Raw genomic sequence first — 23,789 nt, 5'->3', positions numbered from 1 at the left:
TGGCTTTCTCCTCCCTCTGCCGCATCACTGATGACGTCATCAGTGACGCGGCAGAGGGAAGAGAAAGCCGCGAAGGAGGTTTGCTGCTCTCGCTGGGAGATTCGGAAAGGTTCACGGCTGGGAGGGGGGTCTGCCTCGTGCTCCATTACCTTCTTCAGGCAGCAGCAGCGTTTACAATTTGCTGCTGTTGCCAGCTTCAGGCCTTGTTCTCTGCCGGGTCCTGCCTACTTCCTGTTTTCATGAAGACAGGACCCGACAGAGAGGAAGGCCTGAAGTGGGCAACAGCAGTGAATTGTGAATGCTGCTGCTGCCCGATGAAGTTCAGGACATCGGGGAAGGAGCAGGGAGAAATTGGCTGCTGGCTTGGGGGTGAGGGTAGGGAAAGAATCGTGGAAGTGGAGAAATTGGCACAATGGCTTTGTGGGGGCTAGGGGGAGAGAGAAAGAAAGGAAAAAATAAAGAGGGGGGCCAGGGGGAGAGAGAAAGAAAGGCAGAAAGAAAGAGGAGGGCCAGGGGGAGAGAGAAATAAAGAGGGAGGCCAGGGGGAGAGAGAAAGAAAGGCAGAAATAAAGAGGGGGGCCAGGGGGAGAGAGAAAGAAAGAGGGGGGGGCAGGAGAAGAAAGAAGGACCAGAAGGACCAGAGACTCATGAAATCACCAGACAAAAAGGTAGGAAAAATGATTTTATTTTCAACTTAGTGATCAAAATGTGTCCGTTTTGAGAATTTATATCTGCTGTCTATATTTTGAACTATGGCCCCCTTTTACTAAAACGCAATAGCGTTTTTTAGCGCAGGGAGCCTATGAGCGTCGAGAGCAGCGTGGGGCATTCAGCGCAGCTCCCTGCGCTAAAAACCGCTATCGCAGTTTAGTACAAAGGGAGGGGGAATATTTGTCTATTTTTGTATAGTTGTTACTGAGGTGACTTTGCATAAAGTCATCTGCCTTGACCTCTTTGAAAACCCGCGGAATATAAATGATAATTAACATTTTCTCTGCGTACAGCGTGCTTTGTGTTTTTAAAATTTTATTGTTGGTAGATCATTTTGACTTGGCCACAAAGGTAAGGGGGAGGGAGGGGAGCTGCTGAAAGACATCTATAATCCTTGCAGGCTTGACTGTGCAGAGAATTATTTTTGTAAAATCATGTTTTGTTATGTGATTGGCATTATCTAGACTTTAATTTCTATGAATGAATAGAATGAAAATGATATAAAATTACTTGCTTGCGGGGACCGCGTGTTCCGGCTCACACAAGGAAGGAGGGGGTGAAAGGGAAAAAGTTTCTCTTCCTTGGAAATAGATTCTGAAGTGACCTCATCAAAGAAGACCAGCACCAAATGTACAAGAAATCCCTTAAACAATGTCAAAAGAGCCCAAAATAGAAAACTGCTACTGCCTTGAGACTCCATTATTGAAGGAATCAACTTGAAATCACAGAAGAGACAGGAAAAGGTTAAATGCCTCATGGAATCCTCAGGTACAAAACAAACCAAATTGTGAATGAAATCAGAGCACACAGTAAGAATTATAAAATTGATGTCATTATCCATCTGGAAAAAAAGGCGTACTAGAAATAATGCCTCAGCAATACAATTTTCAGAAGTTCTATTTGCTCATGGTAAGGGAGAAGAGAGACTGCTAGTGATGGTGGGGGGACTGATAGAAGATATGAAAGAAGGGTGGTAGAAAGGAACAGATGGTAAAGGAGGGAGGGAAGGGTAGTGGTGGAAAGGAATAGAACAGACATTGAAAGAGGGTAGAGAGGAACAGACCCTGAAAGGAAATGTGGAAGGCAGAGTGGGGAGAAGACGCTGGAAGGGAAGAAGACAGATGCCAGACTATGGGGGAGCGGAGGGAAGAAGATGGGTGCTAGACGGGGATGGTGACGGGGCGTTGAATGGGATGGCAGTGGCGGTGACGGTGATGGGGCGGTGAAGGGAACGGCGGTGACAGGGCAGTGCAGAGGATGGTGGGCCGGAGAAAGTGCAGTGACGGGGACAGATTTTTTCCCCGTGTCATTCTCTAGTTCAGAACTCATACCGGGCAGAAAACGAGAACCTCGAGTTACAACAATAGCCCATATGACCCCCCTTAATGAGAAGTCTTAAGTGAGCTGAAACCCCCCCCCAAAGGAAAACAGGCCTTTTGGAATGTACAGAGTAAAGAGTTTCCTAGCTTAAAGGTCAGATAGGTCAAACTACAGATGTTACCTTTCAGGATTTCATCAGGTTTAAAATATATAAAAATAATGTCCAAAGACATATACACAATCACACATGGGATCCCATCATTCATACACAAGCAACACGTTATATTTCAATAATTATTGTTAAGGTACATATAAACTATCTGCATCCAAAAAATGTGAAACCCTATATTTTCCATCCTACTATCACAAGCCAAGCTGAGAGGTCTGGCATTAATTAGAGCCATGAAGTCAAGGCAGGAAACTGCAGTACAAAGACACAAAGAGAGACAAAAAGAAAATGACTCTATGTATACCTAATTTTCATTATGGTCTTGTTTTACCCAGCAATTCACATAAATACTGAATTCCCATTTTCCTACGGTATACAATTGGTTTCCTGGTATTTTGTTAATTATTTTGACTTTTCAAAGTTTTAAATGTGTCTTCTTGCTTGTTAGACCCTCTGATCAGGACTTAGAAAGGTCTCTGCCACGCCCTGCTATTTCTTCTGCGCTATCCAGGCTTTCTACACCGCACCGCATGATCTTCCCCCAGATCAGGAAGACCTCCCAGATCCTGGTCTTGGAAATCTGCAAGAGTACCAAGATCCCCCACTGCAGAAGTGTTAGCCTGTGTAATTAAAGGCTTGGTCAAGGCATCCAGAGAATCTGAGTCGACCACCGGTACAACTGGAATAGAAGTAACAGGAGCATTGGTCTTGGGACCCCCAAGTACCAATGCATGTGCCGGGAGAGGCGCGGAAGGCGCCATTGTCTTAGCTAAATAAGACTGATATAGCATATTAATAAAATCAGGTGAAAAAACATCCTCCAGGACAGGAGCCATCCCCTGTGGATCCTTCTTAGAACCCTTAGAAGACTTGCGAGCTTTGGACTCCAAATCATGGCTGCGCTTCACGGAGCCGCAAATGCATTGTCCTCAGGGGCTGCTTTCAACTTTTCACAGTGCCCCCGGGCATGCTGTACTGTAGGACTGCTATCTGAGATCGAGGGAACCTGGACTGATGAAATTTTGCTCCCCCTCCCCCGGTGAGTGTCTGTGTTCCACATGCTCTACAGCACGAGAGAGCCATCCACCACAAATGGGGCATGAATCTGAAGAATCCTGCCCTGAGGAGGCCATCTGAATAGATATCTTTCAAAAAAAGATGCTTGGAAGGTTAAAAAATAATCTTAAATTCAAATAAAAAAAAATATCCAAGATGGCTCCCGTGCAATTGTCAAAACAAAACAGCCTGGAAAAAACACAGGAACCCCCAAAACATGGCAATTTCAGGATTTTGGAGACCCCCCAAAAAAATCTCTGACACAGCCTGTCAGTTCATTACTTACTGTGCCACATGACACTGAAGAACTGCAGGAAAGGTAGCTGAACAGCCCACAGCAAGATCCTTTGCCTCAACAAGTCTGTGCACTGGACTCTGAATCCTCTGACTGCCCTTCCCCCCGGGTGAAACCAACAACCAGCACCAAAGCAAATACGCGAAGGGATGCAGTCAGCTCTGATCCCAGTCACAACGCAAATCCCATAGAGCCATGCAGCCTGTGTCCACTCGCTGGCGAACGAACCTGGGGTGAGCCTAGCTCCCAAGGGATGGATCCCTGAGCCCCGAAACGAAGTAGCAGGCTGTCCAGGGGGCATACTGTCAGGCAGGTGACCCCCTGGAAGCAGACTTCCCAAAGACCATGCTACTCCTCTTTTACATAGAGCTCATTAGTTTCCAATAGAACATAGGATCACCTATAAGGTTCTACTAACCTTTAAAACCAGAGTAAATAACCAGCCAGAATTTATTAATACCGTATTTTCACGCATATAACGCGCGCGTTATACGCGTTTTTACCTACCGCGCATACCCCTCGCGCGGTATACAAAAGTTTTTCTACATAGTTCCCACCCCGCCCGATGCCCGATTCACCCACCCCCCCCCCCAGCAGGACCGCTCGCACCCCCACCCCGAACGACCGCTCGCACGCGCTCCCACCCGCACCCGCGATCGGAGCAAGAGGGAGCCCAAGCCCTCTTGCCCGGCCGACTCCCCGACAATATCGGGCCAGGAGGGAGCCCAAACCCTCCTGGCCACGGCGACCCTCTACCCTCACCCCGCACTACATTACGGGCAGGAGGGATCCCAGGCCCTCCTGCCCTCGACGCAAACCCCCCTCCCTCCCTCCAACGACCGCCCCCCCCAAGAACCTCCGACCGCCCCCCCAGCCGACCCGCGACCCCCCTGGCCGACCCCCACGACACCCCCACCCCCCTTCCCCGTACCTTTGCTAGTTGGCCGGACAGACGGGAGCCAAACCCGCCTGTCCGGCAGGCAGCCAACGACGGAATGAGGCCGGATTGGCCCATCCGTCCCAAAGCTCCGCCTACTGGTGGGGCCTAAGGCGCGTGGGCCAATCAGAATAGGCCCTGGAGCCTTAGGTCCCACCTGGGGGCGTGGCCTGAGGCCTCCTGTTCCCCCTCCCTTTGTCATTCTTTCCCTTGTTTGTTCTCTTTCTCTCTATCAATTGTAGTTCTAACCCTTCTTTCCTTTTGTTCCCGTTCATCAATGTCTTTAAAAATTGTCATTTCCCCTGGTCTGTTTCTGTGTAAATTATATTTTATTTGGCACATTGTTTTGGTGTTTTTGTACACCACCTAGAAGGCTTGATTGGGCGGTATAAGAAATTTTAAATAAACTTGAAACTTGAATCTCCCGCAGCATAGGGAACACTGAAGCACTGTGGCAAACGCTGCAAAAAAGCATGAATAAAATACCGATATTAAAAAAATAATAAACACGATCAGAAAAGACATGCTCCCTCTGTCTGGTTTATAGGTTAATACTGATTCTCTTGGGAGGCAGTGCTGAGATAAGAGGGGAGGTGCTGAAGATTCTGAATATTTATGTCTTCCTATAATAAGCCTATCTGGCGAGAATAGGTTCACAACCTGCTTGTCCAGGAATAGAGTGGGATTGTACAAAAAATCAGTATTCTGAATTCTGTTTCCATATCTTAGGAAGGATGACATCTCATAACCTGAGCTAGTATGAGAAATGTCCAAAAATATGCACTACAGTATAATCTCGTTATAAAAGACTTCAAGGGACCTGGAAAAACAGTCCGTTATATCCAGAGTTGCATTTTTTTTTAACTTTATTTAGGTCAACTTGAAATAACATTCAATCAATGAACAACAGTCACTGCACAACCATATCAGCAACATCAAGAACAAAACTCAGCAAAACATTGGTATGGCACGAAATGATTGCAAAAGCAAAACCCTAAAAGATGTTCTAAAGCATTATGTCGTACTGTACTGGAAAGAAAAATACTCTGTCATTTTCTTCTGGGCTGCATTTTGATACTATATCACCGGCATGCCACGTGCCTTGAATGACCATTATAGCCGAAGAAAACTACAGCTAAAAGTGGCTCTGGGGACCAAATTGGTTGTCCGTTATATCCAGAAGTCCGTTATATGCGAGTCTGCTATATGCGATGATTTTCTGTATGTTTATAATGGCGCACGGTCGGGACCAGCAGACCTCGTCTGTTATAGGCGAGGTTCCATTATAACAAGATTATACTGTATTTATTTAAAAAAAAAAAAAAAAGCTGTCTGGAAACCATCTCTAGCAAGTCTGGATATTTAGCTTCATTAAGAAATATCTTCTATTTACAATTCCCCAAATTCATCAGTAAAACAATTTCCAGGTTCATAAAGTGTTTCCAAACTGGATCTAGATTCCCTGACACATTGATCCAGTCCTGAATTTACCTGACTATAATGTAGGAACTTGAAGTTTTGATTTTACTCGCGGCAGTCTTTTTGATTAACTTTGTAGCCTTGTTTTTTCTATCAGGCAAGACTAGTTTGCAGCAGCAAGCTACCAATGTAAATGATAAAAATCATTAATTTACTCACCTAAATTTATTTTGTTTTCAAACTTTCTTAAGGCTTTATCTGTGGGAGTGAACACTCTGGCTGTATAACTTCCATGCAACTGTCTGTTAGCCTGAAAGAAAGAAAGAGTCAGTATTTTTTATTATTATTATTATTTCTGATTTCATGTACTTGGAATCAACATAACTTTTATTTTTACTTTATTTTCGCTAAACTGGATCCTGCAGGATCCAATACATTTTCAGAAAAGAAACCTTTGTGAGACTAGATGGACCGAGTGAGTCTTTATTTCCCATCATATACTATGTAAGTTATTATGCCTGCAGTTTTCTCGGTGCCTTTGACTTAGAGAACTGCAAACAATCAATCAAACAAACAAACAACAAAAAAATCACCCTTCTCTAAACACAGGGAATATTCAAAATCCTGAGAAAGGACTATATAATTTTGAACAAATAAATCATTACATATCCCAAATTATCTGTCCATAAACAGGCTGGTGCACTTTATACGTTTAAAAGGCAATTTTCAACTGCAAAATGTATAAATTAGACATCTGGTGGCCACCCAAATAGCAAATGTAACTTCAAATCTGACTTGGAGATGCTACCCACCAGCATTTTCAGAGCATTTTCATGTAGGGACAACTGGCCCCAGGACAAAAATCAAAGAGTCATCTAGCATTAGATCATCTCTTTCTATTACCACCTTAATGACTGTTTTCACATTTTTGTACAATTCTGCTAAAGTAGCATCTACTCAGAACCTGAAAGCGTCGTTTTCCTCACATCGCTTTTACAGATCCATTTAACAGTGTGGTATCTGCACACTACCTGTAGGTTAGTTTCACGGGATGCAACATAACGCTTCGTGAGGTTTCCATTTCTATCGCCCCAATCCCAGTCATCTTCATTCTCCTCCTCTTCATCATAACTCTCACCATCAATTTCTACAGAAGGTATCGACTGTGATTCCGTAATTGCTGTATCCTCCTTTTTTGCCGTTGCCAAATCATGCATATGTTCACTAAAAGACAACAAACTTCAGATATACATACACAAAAATAATTTGTGGTCTGTAAATTGGAATGATCAGCTACAACAGCACCAGTAAATGACTTTAAAAAAAAAAACCAGCCCTTTTCTTGATTCAATACCATTTCTTCTCCAGGTGTTAAATCTTGCTGTGGCAATTGAAGTAGATAGTAGAGCAATACTGCTGGTGATAAGACCAGTTTACTACTAATAATAATCATTTCTATAGTGCTACTAGAAATATGCAGCACTGTACATCAAAACATAGAAGAGCGAGTCCCTGCTGAAAAGAAAAAGAGAGGGAAGTGGTCTCAGGATAGAACCTTGAGGTAAACTAATCAACAGCAGGATGATGGTGGTGGAGGATCCATCACATCATACCCTAAAGGTACAATGGGAAAAAGAGGAAGAAAAACCATACGATAAGAGAGCCCTGAAATCCAAGTGAGGACAGCATTATCGATGAGTAAGTGGTGATTTACCCTGTCAAAAGCTTCTTCCACACTTACCTCCAGCTGTTCCAGCCTGATATGAAATTTTATATGGATGCATGTAGGGAAGGATAGGTGAGAGTGCAAGAGGAGAAAAGAAAAGTGGTGAAAACATGGAAGGTGGGGAGAGTAAATATTCTTCTGAGTCCCTTTACTACACCTTCTATGCCCTACATATGAATCTACCTCAGATGTTCCCAAATGTCACTTATCTATTCACCTAACATACCATATGACTACTATACAATTGAACCCTTGGGGTCCCTGACATAACCCAAGCCACAGATAACTCTTCCAGAAACATCCTTGATCCCAGATGCCCCACTTACCAAATACAAACAGCACCTATTCCTACATCATAGATACACCTCCCACAGCAGAAACTCCATAACAACCTACTATCTATCCCCAACACTCTTCTACACACCACACTCATACCCTCCCAGTCTTCCCAGACATCCCTTTGTTCTACACATACCCACCATACACAGCACCTTCTCTAAAAAAAACTTTGAAAAGGGAGGACTCCACCTCAACTTCCCTGTCCCATTTCATCCTTAACCCCTGAGTCGACAAACTACCTTTCCTTTATCATCTTGATAGAACAGCGCACACCAGTACATTGTGACCCCTGCTAGCAGGCTAGCAAACAATGAAACCAGAGAAATTTCAATATTCCAGTGACATCACTATTATAAGGAGTAGTGCAGCCTGGGACAATTCAATATGTCTCTGTTTCCAGCAAATGGTGCAGATAGGACTGATACAGCAACATGAAACTCCCTAGACTGCAGTCTATGGTCTATGCCTTCTGGTTGAGTCTGTAACCACAAATCTTCCTCCTATTCTCTGCAGAGTGTCTAAGCACACCAAAGTTCCATGTCTTGCCTACAGATATCACCTAGGAGCTGGATCTCGTAGTGCTCCCAATGAACCCCCACCTGCTGGATGGGTCTCAATTGTTTGTTCTTATTCTCAGGTCCTGAGGATTTTATATCATATGGGCAGGTTTGTGAGGGAATTCTTTTTAAAGACAGCAGCAGTCAGGGACTTCTGAGCACTGCTTTGAGAGAAATGCAAAAGCCAGGGTGGCAAAGCTGACTATGTAGGTTGAGTCCCAAAGTCTCCATACTAGTACAGTCACATCTTGCAAGACCAGTGGGACTGTGGTACAGTGGGTGAGGGAGTGTATCAGCTGTGCAGTTGGCTCCTTTTGCCCCCACGTGATGGAGAGGAGACTTTCTCGGTGCATGGATTCAGGAAGCCGGAACAGTTAAGAATATAAAAATAGTCTTAATGGGTCAGACCAATGGTCCATCAAGCCCAGTAGCCTGTTCTCACAGTGGCCAATCCAGGTCCCTACTTCCTGGCCGAAATCCAAGGAGTAGCAACATTCCATGCTACCAATTCAAGGCAAGCATGGTTTCCCCCACATCTTTCTCAATAACAGACTATGGACTTTTCCTCCAGGAAATTGTCCAAACCTTTCTAAAACCAGCTACGCTATCCGTTCTTACCACAACCTCAGGCAACGCATTCCAGAGCTTAACTATTCTCCGAGTGTAAAAATATTTCCTCCTATTGGTTTTTAAAGTATTTCCCTGTAACTTCATCGAATGACCCCCTAGTCTTTGTAATTTTTCACAGAGTGAAAAATTGATCCACTTGTACCCATTCTACTCTACTCAGGATTCTGTAGACTTTAATCATATCTCCCCTCAGCCGTCTCTTTTCCAAGCCTAAGAGCCCCAACATTTTTTAATCTTTCCTCATAAAAGCCTGCAACACAACATTGTTCTCAGTCCTGGAGCGCTAAAAATGAATGAATCTGCAAATGGCGTCTGTAGCACTCCAGAACTGAGAACAACGTTGTGCTGCAGGCTTTTATGTACAAATCAAGACTAATCCTTTTTGGTCTTTGTAAGTAAACTGGCACCATCTACTGGATTTTACAAGCACACCCCTGAGAAAGGCTTTTCGTTAAAACCGAAACATGGACCATGTTGGGGTCCAGTATGAGAAAGATTAAAGACAATCTGTGTTTCCCCGAAAATAAGACACTGTCATATTAATTTGGGGCCCAAAAAAGGCACTGTCTTATTTTCGGGGAGGTCTTATTTTTTTCATGTACAATGATTATCTCTCCCTTCCTCTCCTCTACCCCAATTCTACCTATTTCCTTTCTCTCCCCTACATGTGCAGCATCTTTCCTCTCCTCTCATGCTGGGCATGATGGACCACTGGTCTGCCTCAGCAGTGGCAATTCTTATGTTCTCACCCATCCCCTTGTGCAGTATTTTTCTATCCCTCCCTCCCATCCCCCTGTGCAGAACTCTTGTAGCTTCTATCCCTCCCTTCCCCACATACCTCATGTAGCATCTTTCTATCCCCCCACCGCCCGCCGCGCACCCCCCACCCCACTGACCCATCTCTCCCTCCCATCCAAACCGCGAGACAGGAATACTTTACAACAGCTTGGCAGAAATCTACACAGGATGCTTCACGGCCTTCTATCTCCCGGGTGTTCCTCTGCCACATTGCTGATGACATAATTAGTGATGCGGCAGAGGAACGCCCAGGAGATAGAAAACCACGAAGCAGCCTGTGTAGATTGCTGCCGACGCTGTTATAAGGTATTCTTGTCTCGTGGTTCGGTTGGGAGGGAGAAATGGGTCAGCGGGGTGGGGGGGGTGCATGGTAGCAGGTGGGCGGGGGAAGCGCTGCTGGCAACTAGGGCTTATTTTCGGGGGTAGGGCTTATATTAAGACATACCCTGAAAATCATGCTAGGGCTTATTTTCGGGGTAGATCTTATTTTAAGGGAAATATGGTACAGTATATGTTTTAGCTATTTATATGTTTTTAATAACTTGATTGTCCTTTGAGGCTGATATATCATGTCTCTTCCCCTGTGGTTTACATTACTATACATGAGGTTGTTTTTTCCTTTTTGCTTTGGAATATATTTTTAAATAACATCCACGCCTTGGATGTGCTCATAATCAGTCCTTCAGAATTAGGCTCCAAAACCACAGGGGCATGGTGAGGGGGACCAAGCATCTCAAGCATATGAAGATGTTATGGGAAGATTAATCCCTATAGCAGAAGTCTAGGGCAGTCCCAAAGATGAGGAGGATCTGGTCTTGGGTAGTCATTCTCCAGAGTCTTGGGAACTTTCCCCACAAAAAGATGAACTGAAACCATCTTTGGTAAGAAGAGAAGCCTTTTTTTATCGATCTGGTGGCTGAAGGGATCTAGGAGATGGTCTTGGATGGAGACATATGCAAGCCTCCCCCCCCCCCCCAGGTTTTACATCTATTCAGGGCCTTCTCTCAAATGGTTCTACTAAAATGAGAGGCTCTGGACTTGGTGCTTCAGGGTTCTAAAGTATTGGGCAAGCTCTGTTCTCACCCTTGGGAGAAACCTGAATAGGTTGCTTTTGTTTCCAAAAAGTATATGCTCTTATTGCAATGGTAACTAAGAACATCATAAGAACAGCTACACTAGGTCAAACCAACAGTCCATCCTAGCCAGCACCTTTTCTCCAACATTAGTCAATCCAGGCCACAAATACCTGGCAGAATCTAAAAGGCCACCCTCTCAGTCGAGAGTGGGGTGGTTCTGAAAACCTCACGGCCAGAAGGTGTAGCATTTTGGATATACTGCAATAGGGGTGCAAACCACTATCTGTAGAGGGTATATAGCACAAGTAGCTTTGACCTGGGTACAGCAGTTCTTAGTATACCCAGAGACAGGAAGGCTGAAATTAGGGGCAACATTCTTAGCTGATACTCTGTATGATCTTTTCAGGATCTAGGCCTCTCTATGACCTTCACATTGGTGGTCTGGAGTCAACTTTGGCTACAAAACTGGTCGATTGATAAGATCTTTATATCACAGCTTAGCAAGCTTTCCTTCTAGGACAGGCTGCTGTTCAAAAAGGACCTAGAGAAGATGATTAAGTATTTGGTGGAGCCCAGGCCTCAAAAGTTTCTGGGGGACAAGGCATATGACCTCAGAGCTTTGAGTGGTAAGAGCTGCTCCAAGGACTGGGGCTACTGGCATTAGAGTTGAAAAAGGCTCTTCCTCTTTGACAGCAGCAAAGTTTCAGACTGAGCCAATTCCTCATTACCTCCCCCCTCCCCACATCTTAAATCCTAATCCTTTTTTTTTTTTTTTTTTTTAACCACCCCCAGACTATTGCTGCCTGATCCAGGGAAAAAAACTTGATTCGATTTGGCCTACTGAATCAATTTTTTCATTCAATTTTCCCACCCAATCATGTGGAGGGGTTCCAAACATCCTGGCAAGTTTATTTTGTAACTTATTCACCTCTCACTACCCCCTTTGCCCTCTCCAACCCCACGCTGGCGCTGTGATGTAAACAAAATAAACAAAAAAGACTTTTCCTCTCTCCGTTAGGTCCTAGCTCATGCTTGCTGTGGTAATTTCAATCTTTGATTACTGCAATACAAAATACTGCTGGGCATTCCAAAGTACATGATCAGGCAGATTCAAATGGTACAACACAGCAGCAAGATTTCTGCTGGAAAAATCGAGGCAGACGAGTGCTACCCCACTACTGAAAGAGTTACAGTGGCTCCCAATTGAAAGCAGGGCAAAATTCAAGATCTTGTAGCAGACACATAAAATCATTTCTCTCTCAGAACCTCAATATCTAGAGGCCAGACTACATTACAATACACCAGCATGCGCCCTGCATTTGAGACAAGAATACCTTTTGAAAATACCCTTCTTCAGAGACATCAAATACAAAAGTGTTAGGTCTTTGTTCTCAGTGATGGCTCCAAGGTGGTGGAATTCCCTTCCAAAGGAATTAAAACTAGAAAAGGACACCGGAAAGTTCAAGAAAGGGATAAAGACCATCCTCTTCACTGACTACTTTAATTAATAAAGCAACACAGAGGAGACAGCTGGCTAGTCATCATTAGGATTTAGTATGAACATAGTACACGATACTAATATTATATGTGTATTTACGTAGGATGATTGACTATGGTATAAATGTTTACATATACGTAGGATGATTATGGTATAAATGTATCTTTATATAAAACTATCTTAAAAAACACTAACTTTGTATTATAACACCTTTATAGAAGCTCATGTAAACTGCTCTGAATTGACTCCCTAGTCATTAGTAGCAGTATAGAAGTTTTCAATAAATATGAACATAACACCAGTCTGGAGGATATACATTTCAAATCTGACATATTGTAATCACAATATAGAAAACATTATTTTTTCTGTCTTCCACTGCCATATCCAGCATTTGTTTCTTTTCCACTGTCTACCATCCCTCTCTCTCTCTCTACCTTGTGCCCTGGGTCAAACGTCTCTATCCCCTCCATACAGCATCTCTCCCTTCCTCCCCTCCATTATTATGTGCACATTTCTTTCTCTCTTCCCATGCACTATCTCTCCCTGACTTCCACCCTATGTCTAACATTTCTCCCTCTCTTTTTTCCATGCATGTCAACTTCCCCTCCACTTGATGCAGGATTTCTCCTTCTCATCCATTTCTACCTCTTTATTGTATCTCTCTCTTCCTCTCCTCCACCCTATGTCCAACAATTATTCCTCCCCTCCCACCCATCCCTCTGAACAGCAGCTTTCCTCCCCACCCACCCATCTCTCTGTACAGCAGCTTACCATCCTCCTGTGCAGCAGCTCCCCACCAATCTGCCCCCCCTCCCCCCCCGTGAGATCTGATATATCTCTGGGTCTTCCAAAGCAACAGCAGCAGCCGGCAAAGGCAGCGCTGTGAACAGGTAGCTTGCGGCCTGCCCTGTCAGAAGTAGGACTTCCCTTTGTCATGTCATCAGTGACATGGCAGGGGAAGACCCCAGTGGGGCAGGCCTCAAGTTTCCTATTTAAAGCGCTACCTCTGTCGGTCGGCCACCATTGCTGCTTTAGAAGGCGGGGGTGTTGATCACTGAATTGGCGAGTCTGATTTTTTTTCATCAAATGAATTGATTTGAATCGATTCACCAAAGTGAATCGGCGAATTGGGCAGCACTACCCCACTCACTAGTTCCACTGATTCTCTCCAAAGACCCTGTGCAGAGATCGGTTTCTTCCACAGGCTTTCCAGATCAGCTCCTCCTTCCTGTGACTAGAGCAGCCAATGGTACCTTTTTTTTTTTTTTTTAAATCTTTATTCCTTTTTATTTCTTTCAACAAGTGTACAGTATTATTACAATTAATTTACATAACACACTTGGCATTCTTACCTTTTTATCTTTGGCGCAAGCAGCCACAAACTAGCTACTCATGTCGGCTTCCTAGGTGCGGGTCCCAGAAGCGACATCAGAGAGTGTGGCAAAGCCGATATGAGCAGCAAGTTCATGGATGCTCGTGCCGAAGTTAAAAAGGTATGGGAGGCAAGGGAAGGGGTGCGTGGCAGGGGGCAGAGAGCAGGAGGGGTGCTAGTACCCCGAGGAAGACTGCGCCCAGGGTGGACCCCCCCTTACTATGCCACTGAGAGCAACCTTCCTCTTGTCTAGACAGAGCCTACTATAGTCTCAGCACTGGAAGGGGGGGGGGGATTCTGGAGAGCTGTAGTGGGCTAAACTCTGAAAAGTATCCACAAGCTTATCCAGCCTTCTGGCTTTGAGACAGGTGATGTACAACTTTTTAGAATCCTAGCCTCCTGAATTGTGAGCACATCTGACAAAAAGCCCTTCTAAACCTCTGAGAATGAGGCACGTGCCTAGTTTGCCTATGCTTTAATCCAGCTCTGAAAAATGAGCACCTCTATCAACTAACTCAGTGATTCTTAACCTTTTTTGAGTCACAGACCCCTTTAAGAATCTGATAAAAGCGATGGACCCCCTTCCCCAGAAATTTTCACATAAACACAACTTTGCATGCAATGAATATAAAGCACAGTTATTTACCATAACAGGTGTTATCCAGGGACAGCAGGCAGATATTCTCTACATATGGGCAACGACACCGACGGAGCCCCCTAGCGGACGTTTTCGCAAGCAGACTTGCTTGAAGACCTTCAAGCTTGCGATTGGCCCGCGCGTGCCCCTCCCGCCCAGTCTAGGGCATGCGTCTTCTCAGCGTGTCCTCAGTTCAGATAGCTAGCAAAGAAGCCAACCACAGGGAGGTGGGTGGGTTGCGAGAATATCTGTCTGCTGTCCCTGGATAACACCTGTTACGGTAAGTAACTGTGCTTAATCCCAGGACAAGCAGACCTCCAAGCTAACCAAAATGGAATGGAGGGAGAGTTGGCAATTTAGGAGAACAGATTTTGCAAAACGGACTGGCCAAAATGGTCATCACGCCTGGAGAAAGTATCCAGATAGTAGTGCGAGGTAAACGTATGAACCGAGGACCAAGTGGCAGCCTTACAGATTTCCTCAAGTGAAGTCGAGCGAAGGAAAGCAACAGACGCCGCCATCGCTCTGACCTTGTGGCCAGTGACTCGACCCAGGAGGGAGAGACCAGCCTGAGCATAACAAAAAGAGATACAAGTGGCCAACCAGTTAGAAATGGACCGCTTAGAAACAGAACGACCCAAGCGATTAGGATCGAAAGAGATGAACAGCTGGGGAGCAGTAAGATGAGGAGCAGTGCGCTTCAAGAAGAAGACCAGTGCACGCTTACAATCAAGAGAATGCAGAGCCACCTCTCCAGGGTGAGAATGGGGCTTCCAAAAAAAAACACAGAGAGAACAATGGATTGGTTGATGTGAAACTCAGAAACAACCTTAGGCAAGAACTTAGGATGGGTACGGGGCACCACCTTATGATAGAAGATAGTGAAAGGAGGGTCCGCTACCAAGGCTTGAAGCTCACTGACCCGACGGGCAGAAGTGAGAGCAATATGAAACACAACCGTCCAAGTAAGATACTTCAAGTGAGCCCGCGCTAGCGGCTTAAACGGAGGTTTCATTAAGCGACCAAGGACCACGTGGAAAAGGCCTTTCATGAAGCGGGAAACCACAGGATGAACAGAGATAGGCTTTCCGTCAATCGGCTGATGAAAAGCAGCAATGGCACTAAGGTGGACTCGAACCGAGGAGAACTTGAGTCCAGCGCCAGACAAGTGTTAACAGATAGTCAAGGACAGCAGATAAGGAGGCAAACAACGGCTCCTGCTGTTGAGTAGCAAAACAGGAAGAGAAACGGGTCCACTTCTGATGGCAACATTGGCGAGTAGACTCCTTCTGAGGCGCCTCCAGGACGTCCAGCACAGGCTGTGAGAACTGGAATGAGGGCATTAAGTCTCGAGGAACCAAGCCGTTAAGTGCAGAGACTGAAGGTTGGGATGAAGCAGAGAACCTCGACTCTGCGTAAGCAGAGAAGGAAAAACAGGCAGAAGAAGAGGCTCCCTGGAACTGAGTTGCAACAGAAGGGATAACCACGGCTGTCGGGGCCACCGAGGAGCTATCAGGATCATGGTGGCACTCGTGGACTTGAGTCTGACGAGAGTCTTCAGAATCAGAGGGAATGGAGGGAACGCATATAGAAACAGGTTTGTCCAAGCCAGCAGGAAAGCATCCGCCTCGAGTCTGAGTGGTTGTAGACCCTGGAGCAGAAGCGGGGCAACTTGTAATTGTTGGGGGACGCGAACAGATCGACGTCCAGATTCCCCCAACGAGCAAATACCTGATGCAGGATCAAAGAATAAATGGATCATTCATGAGGCTGCAGAAGACGACTCAACTTGTCCGCCAGACAATTGTGTTGGCCCTGAATGTAGACCGCTCGAAGGAATATGTCCGCTCGAAGGAATATGTTGCGGCGGATAGCCCAATCCCAGAGCCACATCGCCTCCTGGCACAGGGACTGGGACCCCGTTCCCCCCTGTTTGTTGATATAATACATGGCGAACTGATTGTCCGTGCACCAGCACCACTCGGTCGCGAAGCAGGTGACAAAAAGCCCTCAGGGTAAGGAAGATCGCTCGAAGCTCCAGCAGATTGATGTGACAAAGCCGGTCGGCACTGGACCAAAGACCCCGAGTGCGAAGACCGTCCAGATGAGCCCCCCAAGCTTAGGCCGACGAATCCGTAGTCAGAACCTTCTGCGGAGCAGCATGAAACAGAAAACCTCTGGAAAGATTGGAAGAGAACATCCACCAACGGAGAGACTGCCTCAACAAAGGAGTCACGACAATGAGTCAAGAGACAGGGTCCCGATCCTGGTTCCATTGGGACGCTAGAGTCCATTGAGGAATATGGAGGTGAAATCTGGCAAAAGGAGTTACATGAACCGTGGAAGCCATGTGACCTAGGAGGACCATCATGAGCCAAGCCGGGGCCGAAGACAGATGGACTACCCTCAGGCATAAGCGAATAAGGGCCTTGGGGAAGTTCACCTCGAAACCGAGGCTCTGAAGGAGCAAGATGGTTTGATTCGTCACTCGCAGAACTTCGTGGTGAGAAGACGCTTTGATCAACCAGTCGTCGAGGTAGGGAAGCACCTGCAGGCTGCGGAGACACATGGCCGCAGCAACCACCACTAGACATTTCGTGAAGACCCTCTGAGAGGCCACCGGGCCGAAGGGAAGAACACGATACTGGAGATGGAGATCCCTCACCCAGAATCTCAGATACCGGCGAGAGGCCGGGTGTATCGGAATGTGCATGTACGCCTCCTTGAGGTCCAGTGAGCACAGCTAGTCCCCCTCGTCCAAGAGGGAGTACAAAGTAGAAGGGTAAGCATTCTGAACCATTCCCTGACCAGAAACTTGTTCAGAGCGCGGAGGTCCAGGATTGGACACAGATCCCCCGTCTTCTTGGGTACCAGAAAGTACTGGGAATAAAATCCGGTGTTTCATTGATCCGAGGGAACATCCTCGACCACCCGAAGGCGAAGAAGGGCCTGAGCTTCCTGCAAAAGGAGAGGCAGCTGAGACCGAGCAAAAAGAAACTCTCTTGGAGGCAGGTCCGGGGGTACGTGACTGAAGTGAAGGGAGTACCCCTCCCGGATGATTGAAAGCACCCAACTGTCGGTGGTAAGACTTTCCCACTGGGCATAGAAATGATGGCGATGACCCCCGATGGGGAGAGGGGAAGGCTCTATGAGGAAGGGAGCCCGAAGGATTGGACCGGAATTGTCAAAAAAAGACAGCCCAGTCTTCACCGGAGCCGACGGCTGGGCCTTAGTTTGACGTTGCTGCCATTGTTGAGGCTGCTTCGGGGGAGGCCGAGAGAACGCAGGAGTAGATTTCTGCGGATACCTCCGGAGAGGAATTTTGTATTGCCGAGCCGGGGGGGACCTTTGGTTTAAGTTTCACCACAGAGGCAAAGGACCGTTCATGGTCCAATAGGCGCTTGGTGGCCACTTCGATAGACTCATCAAAGAGCTCATGATCCACACACAGAAGATTGGCAAGACGATCCTGTAGATTCGGATCCATATCCACAAGGCGGAGCCTAGAGAGTCGACTGCAAAGGCCGTGACCCTCGAGGACAACTCGAAGGCATCGTAGGCCGCCTGGAACATATAGAGGCAGAGCTGGGAGAGGGTCTCCTCGAGGAGACGAAACTCCCGACGCCGAGAATCCCGGAACGAGCGGAGGGTGTCCACACAGAACCAGAGGTAGGACGTGAAGAGAAAGTTATAGTTGAGGACACGATTCGCCATCATTGAGTTTTGGTAAAGACGGCGACCAAACTTGTCCATCGTACGGCCCTCTTGGCCCAGAGGGACAGCAGCATAAACCTTAGAGGGGTTGGACTTCTTCAAGGAAGACTCAACCATCAAGGACTGATGAGAAAGCTGAGAACTCTCAAACCCCTTAACCGGAATCGACCGGTAATGGGACTCCAACTTGGAGGGAATGGCCGTGACCGCATAGCGGGGTCTCCAGGTTCCGGAGAAAGGTTTGCCGGAGAACCTGGTGCAATGGCAAGCGCAACACCTCGCGGGGTGGATGATTAACACCCATCTCCTCCAGATATTCCTGGTTATAACGGAACTCAGACTGGAGGTCCAGTTTCAAGGTCCTACCCATGTCAGAGTTGAAACGAGTAAAGGAGTGTCGAGAAGAAGACTCATCCTCCTGAGGAGACCTCGAGCGAGATCTGGGGGCAGCCGAGAAAGAGGGAGAAATTTCCCTCAAATAGTAAGCCGGGGCCTCGGAGTCCCGCGAATGGGAGACTGAAGAGGCTCTACTAAAGTGTCTGGGGTGCGTCGAAGAACGACCCCGTGCTAGGTTACAGGTGACTCGGGGGATGAAGAATCACTCGAGGGAACCCAGCGAGTCTTGCGGGCAGGGCCTCGAGAAACGAGGGGACGCTCAGGCTGGTCAGACCGAGACTGGGTTGAGACCAAGGTCAGAGGCGTCGAAGTCAGGATCAGTTGGCTCACCACCGAGGAAAGCTGCGTGGTAAGATTAGCCTTAAGCATGTCCTTGAACATAGGCATCGAGACCAAAGGTGGTTGGGTCTTAGGTGCAGGCGTGTGCTCCTTCGGGGGCGACCTCGAGGAAGAGTATTCCCTACGTGAGGAGGCACTCTTAGAGTGATGTGTCGAAGATGCCAATGAGGCGGCACTGACATGAGACTCGGAGGAGACTTTTTTGCCGGCACACCTGAGGAGGAAAGAGGAGACTTATCCGAGGCCGGGGTAACAGGAGGGACCGAGGCCGGGGCCTTCGAGGCTGATGGGGACTTCGAGGCCGAAGCACCCAACGAGGACGCCGAGGCTGAGCTCGATGCCTGTCCCGCAGGCTCCATGGGCCTACGAGTTGGAGAATCTTGGCCACCCTCCAACAAAGAGCCCGCAGTTGCAAAGTCACACAACGGGGGCACGACTCAGCGCGGTGCTCTGTACCCAGGCACTCTACACACCAACGATGAGGGTCGGTGATGGAAATAACCCGGTTGCACTTAGTACAATTTTTAAACCCGGAACGAGGCCGGGGCATAAGAAAAAAGACAGTCGAGGCCAGGCGGCCAGAGTGAGACCAAGAACCCGGTCAAAAAGGTACGAACCAAAAAAGAAGAAAAAAACACAGACGCGAGCACAGCAACTCAAAAGAAACTAACCAAACAAGCTGCTGTGCAAAAGGGACGATATCGCATGAAACAAGGGAGCAGTGCTTCTGGCTTCGCGGAAAACAGAGAACTGAGGACACACTGAGGAGACGCATGCCCTAGACTGGGCAGGAGGGGCACGCACACATGCGTGGGCCAATCACAAACTTGAAGGTCTTCAAGCAAGTCTGCTTGCAAAAACATCCGCTAGGGGATTCCGTCGGTGACGTCACCCACATGTAGAGAATATGCTGCCTGCTTGTCCTGGGATAATGTACTTTATTTAGCAAGATTTCATTTTCTCATACATATATGACATGCATAGGGTGACCATACGTCCCATTTTCAACGGAACTGTCCCGTTATTGGACCGACCGTCCCGTTGTCCCGACCCACTGCTTCGGGACGCCGAAATGTCTCGTTTTCAGGGACAGCATCCCAAAGCTGTGTGCGGGGACAACAGACTGGCACTTGCTTCCCCTCCCTGCCACACTAAAGCTTATCTCCCTCCCTCCAGCATCGGAGAGGAAGTTCCAGGCGATTGGCTTCAGTCTCCATTTCTAACAAAATGGGGAAGGGGAGGAGCTTGACAATTCTCCAGTCAATCCATGGGACTGTTGCTAATGACCAATCCGGAAAAGAGCCTGCCCCAGCCAGTGCGCCAAACTTACAGGGTGCCTCCCACTGAGAAGGCGTGTCGGAAGCTAGTCGACCAATCAGAAGCGCAGGAGAGGAGAACACCGACGGCTCCCTTACATCCTCTTTTGATTTTTGCTGCGAAATCACAGCATAGCTCCCGTTCTCCTTCCTAAGTGCGTTTAGTTGTCATTTTCTTCTTCCTCGACTGCAGTGAGTTTCCAGCTATGTCCGGTTTCGATGATCCCGGTGTTTTCTATAGTGACAGCTTTGGTGGGGAGCCAGCAGTAGACGATAGGCAGCAGGTCAAGAAGTTGCAGTTGAAAAAGCGCTTCCACGAGTTCTTGCGTCTGTATCGGGAGGGCACCGACCATACCGGCTTCACTTTTAAATACAGGTATGGTTGCGACTAAGGCGTTAAAAGTGCTGATCGGAGCAGTTGCGATTGTATTCAAATCAGTAAAAGCAATGTGTGGGGTGAAGAGGATGTGTCTGTGCGTCCTCTGGCTCTTCGGACTTCCTCCCCCTGGAGGTAGGCAGGTAGACTTAGGGGGAGGGGGTGGGACAAAGGCTGGAAGGCAGTGAGGGGGACATAGGAAGAAGGCACTGAGGGCACTTAGGACATGGGAAGGAGGCACTAGGGGCACTAAGGACAAAGGAAGGAGGCACTGGAGGAACTAAGGACACAGGAGGGGGCACTAAGGACATGGGAAGTAGAGAATGACACGGTGACAAAATTCATCACCGTTCCCGTCCCCGCGGATAACCGCGGGAAATAATCCCATGTCATTTTCTAGTGTTTATTTCAACCTCAGTCCTTCTACACCAGCATTCTTCAAAGCAAAGCTTGTGGGTCAGTAGTTGTGGCCATTCATACTCTGATTCTTCCCTCTCTCCTTAAAGAATGACATGAAGATGGTTTCCCGCGGTTATCGACGGGGACGGTGATGAATTTTGTCACCGTGTCATTCTCTAATGGGAAGGAGGCACTAGGGGCACTAAGGACATGGGAAGGAGGCACTAGGGGCACTAAGGACATAGGAAGGAAGGAGAGAGGGAATAGAAAGGGACAATTGTTGGGCCTGAGTGCAGAAAGAAAGAAAGGATGCAGTCAGAAAGAAACACAACCAGAGACTCATGAAATCACCAGACAGCAAAGGTAGGAAAAATGATTTTATTTTCAATTTAATGATCAAAATGTGTCAGTTTTGAGAATTTTTATCTGCTGTCTATATTTTCCACTATATTTGTCTATTTTTCTATAGTTACTGAGGTGACATTGCATATTTTAAAGTCATCTGCCTTGACATCTTTGAAACCCCCCAAATATAAATGATAATTAACATTTTCTCTGCGTACAGTGTGCTTTGTAGTTTTTTTTTTTAATTTTATGGTTACTGTTATGAATTAATAAGATATTATGTGTACAATAAAATGAATGGAAGAAATTGGGGGTGGGACTAGGGCAGGACTGACAATAGATGTCCCCCTTTTGATGAAACAAATAAATGGTCACCTTAGACATACACAAAGTATTATCAAAATTTAAAGTAAACAAATCTAAAAAATAAAAAAACCAAACACACCCCACTCCTTCTTCATGCATAAAGTAAAATTATGAAATATAATCCTCTTGTGCAAATTAAAACAGATCTACTACTACTACATCTACTCTCTATCTGTGAGAAAAATCAACAGAACTTGGGCTGTATAGTGAATATAAATATTAATTTTTATCTGACCCTCACATATCCCCTAAAACCCATCCACGGACCCTAGGTTAAGAACCCCTGAACTAACTCATCTTGAGCCACTGCTTCAAAAAACAAAACAATGTTGCAGATTGGTGAAGCTTCCTTTGGTTAAAGTTTCTCAAACCACGTGGAGGTGGGGTATTGCTAGTGAGGAGGAGGTAGGAAACCAAACCGAGAGGAAAATTGAATCTTATGACTTCCCATTTCTAAAGCATATGTGAATAGCTAGTGCAGTCTTCCTGCACTTGGAAGTTCAGTGTATTAGTACTGTATAATACTAATTCCTCACTACAGATATTGTGAACTGATTTACCTTCTCTCTACCTCCTTGTCAATCTGGTCATAAGCAAAGAGCAAGTCTGGGCAAGAAGAAAAAGTGAAAAAAGAGAAACAGTCGTCTGATTAAACTTTTCCCAGGGGTTTATCGAATCAGGCCTGCAAGTAAAACACACATCAAGAGCAGCGTATGTACACATTGTCCACAGTGAAGACGAACTGGTAAATTACCTGTCCTCAATCTCCGCATCATCGAACTGTCCCGGCACAATGCCGCTCATTAAATCCAGCCGCCTCCAGCTCATTGCCCCGCGCGAGACGCCTGTCGTACCCGGACTCTGTTGCTCACGCGCCCATCCTCAAAACAGTGCACCGAACCTAAGCTACAGAAGGGATGAACACGCCGTACGGCACAGCGAGAAGGACAAATTTAGTTCTTTTGACTTAAGTTGGCGTACCATCATAGTTTAAGGGCACAGAGCGGGTGACAGTGGAATTACCCGAGACCGATGCTTTTTCTAGGTCGCCTCCTCAACTCTCTCTTCCCAGTGATCTGTGTGCAAGGCGAAGGGGCGTAATAAGACCACAATGAAAATCCAACATAAAATTTTCGGTACTGATTTGTCTATTGCGGTGGAAAATGTTTAGTTTACTTCTGTTCATTGGATTGCTGCTTTCAGCAAAACAGATACACAGTGCACGAGCCACCTGCCCTTTTACAAAGCTTCAGTGCTTTCGCCGCGGAAGAATCGCTACCACGGCGTAATAAGCTCTTAAGCTTAATGCCTAGGAAGCTGTGCACTAAACATTAACGCAACCATGAGCATGCGTGGTTGAGCGGCGTAGTTAGAGCGCGCTGAGACATTTGTCTTCCCCAATCCACATAGTCCTTCCTGGTCGAACTCTTGTAACAGGAAGAAGTGCGCGTGCCCATTTTCACCGTGTTCCTCTACTTGTAGTTAGGATCCGGATTCGAATTTGCAGATTTAGCACATGTCTCTAGTATGCTTGCGTTGCTGCACTTTATTGTTATGTATTGGTGTCTCTACTTCTTCATCCACTCCCTTTCCTTAGCGGGCTTTCCAGAGTGAAAGCGAAACTATTATTTTATTTTTTTAAATTTCCAGGAAGTAGTAGATCGCCTATGCGCATTCCCCAATAATTCCTGGAAACGCGGAGTTTCTGAGATTACAGCCTTCATGTCGGTGGTGTCCTGACAGCGCCTGTTTAATTTATAAAGGTATTGTTTTTGTCTAAGTTCTTGGGTTTCTGTGTTTCATAAATCTGGCAGGCTTGAATGCATGGTAGAAACGTAACATTCAGTATTTAAATGTAATTGTACGGATTGCTATTCTTCTACCTCTCTAAGGACATACATAGCTGATGATGATTATTGTACTAGGTGTTCGTTCATATCTAGTTTCAGTGATGATTTAGGATCTAATTTTTGCCATGTGGTTGAAGAGAAAACTTGA

General features: G+C 46.4%; 2 protein-coding genes across 4 annotated transcripts in view; one reads left to right on the top strand and one right to left on the bottom strand.

Moving 5' to 3' along the window:
* The window catches only part of RIOK1 (RIO kinase 1), a 96,621-nt gene extending 73,488 nt beyond the window's left edge, over positions 1 to 23,133 (bottom strand). The window contains exons 1-4 of one of the 2 annotated variants that reach the window (XM_033934847.1): positions 22,815 to 23,133; positions 22,546 to 22,697; positions 6,939 to 7,146; positions 6,127 to 6,217 (exon numbers count right to left, since the gene is read on the bottom strand). In XM_033934847.1, the coding sequence (XP_033790738.1) occupies positions 6,127 to 6,217; positions 6,939 to 7,146; positions 22,546 to 22,619 (373 nt within the window). In that variant the 5' untranslated portion in view covers positions 22,620 to 22,697; positions 22,815 to 23,133. Of the gene's footprint in view, positions 1 to 6,126; positions 6,218 to 6,938; positions 7,147 to 22,545; positions 22,754 to 22,814 lie in introns of those variants that run through there. The other variant, XM_033934848.1, reaches the window with a different exon arrangement.
* RIPK1 (receptor interacting serine/threonine kinase 1) overlaps positions 22,783 to 23,789 on the top strand; it is a 151,065-nt gene continuing 150,058 nt past the window's right edge. Inside the window, exons 1-2 of one of the 2 annotated variants that reach the window (XM_033934845.1) lie at positions 22,783 to 22,927; positions 23,442 to 23,554. The gene's annotated coding sequence lies outside the window, so the exon portion shown is untranslated. Of the gene's footprint in view, positions 22,928 to 23,213; positions 23,555 to 23,789 lie in introns of those variants that run through there. The other variant, XM_033934846.1, reaches the window with a different exon arrangement.

Source organism: Geotrypetes seraphini, chromosome 2, assembly GCF_902459505.1.
Source record: "Geotrypetes seraphini chromosome 2, aGeoSer1.1, whole genome shotgun sequence".
NCBI classification, from domain to species: Eukaryota; Metazoa; Chordata; class Amphibia; order Gymnophiona; family Dermophiidae; genus Geotrypetes; species Geotrypetes seraphini.
Note: the sequence above shows the minus strand (reverse complement) of the source record. Positions and strands in the feature narration are given on the sequence as shown.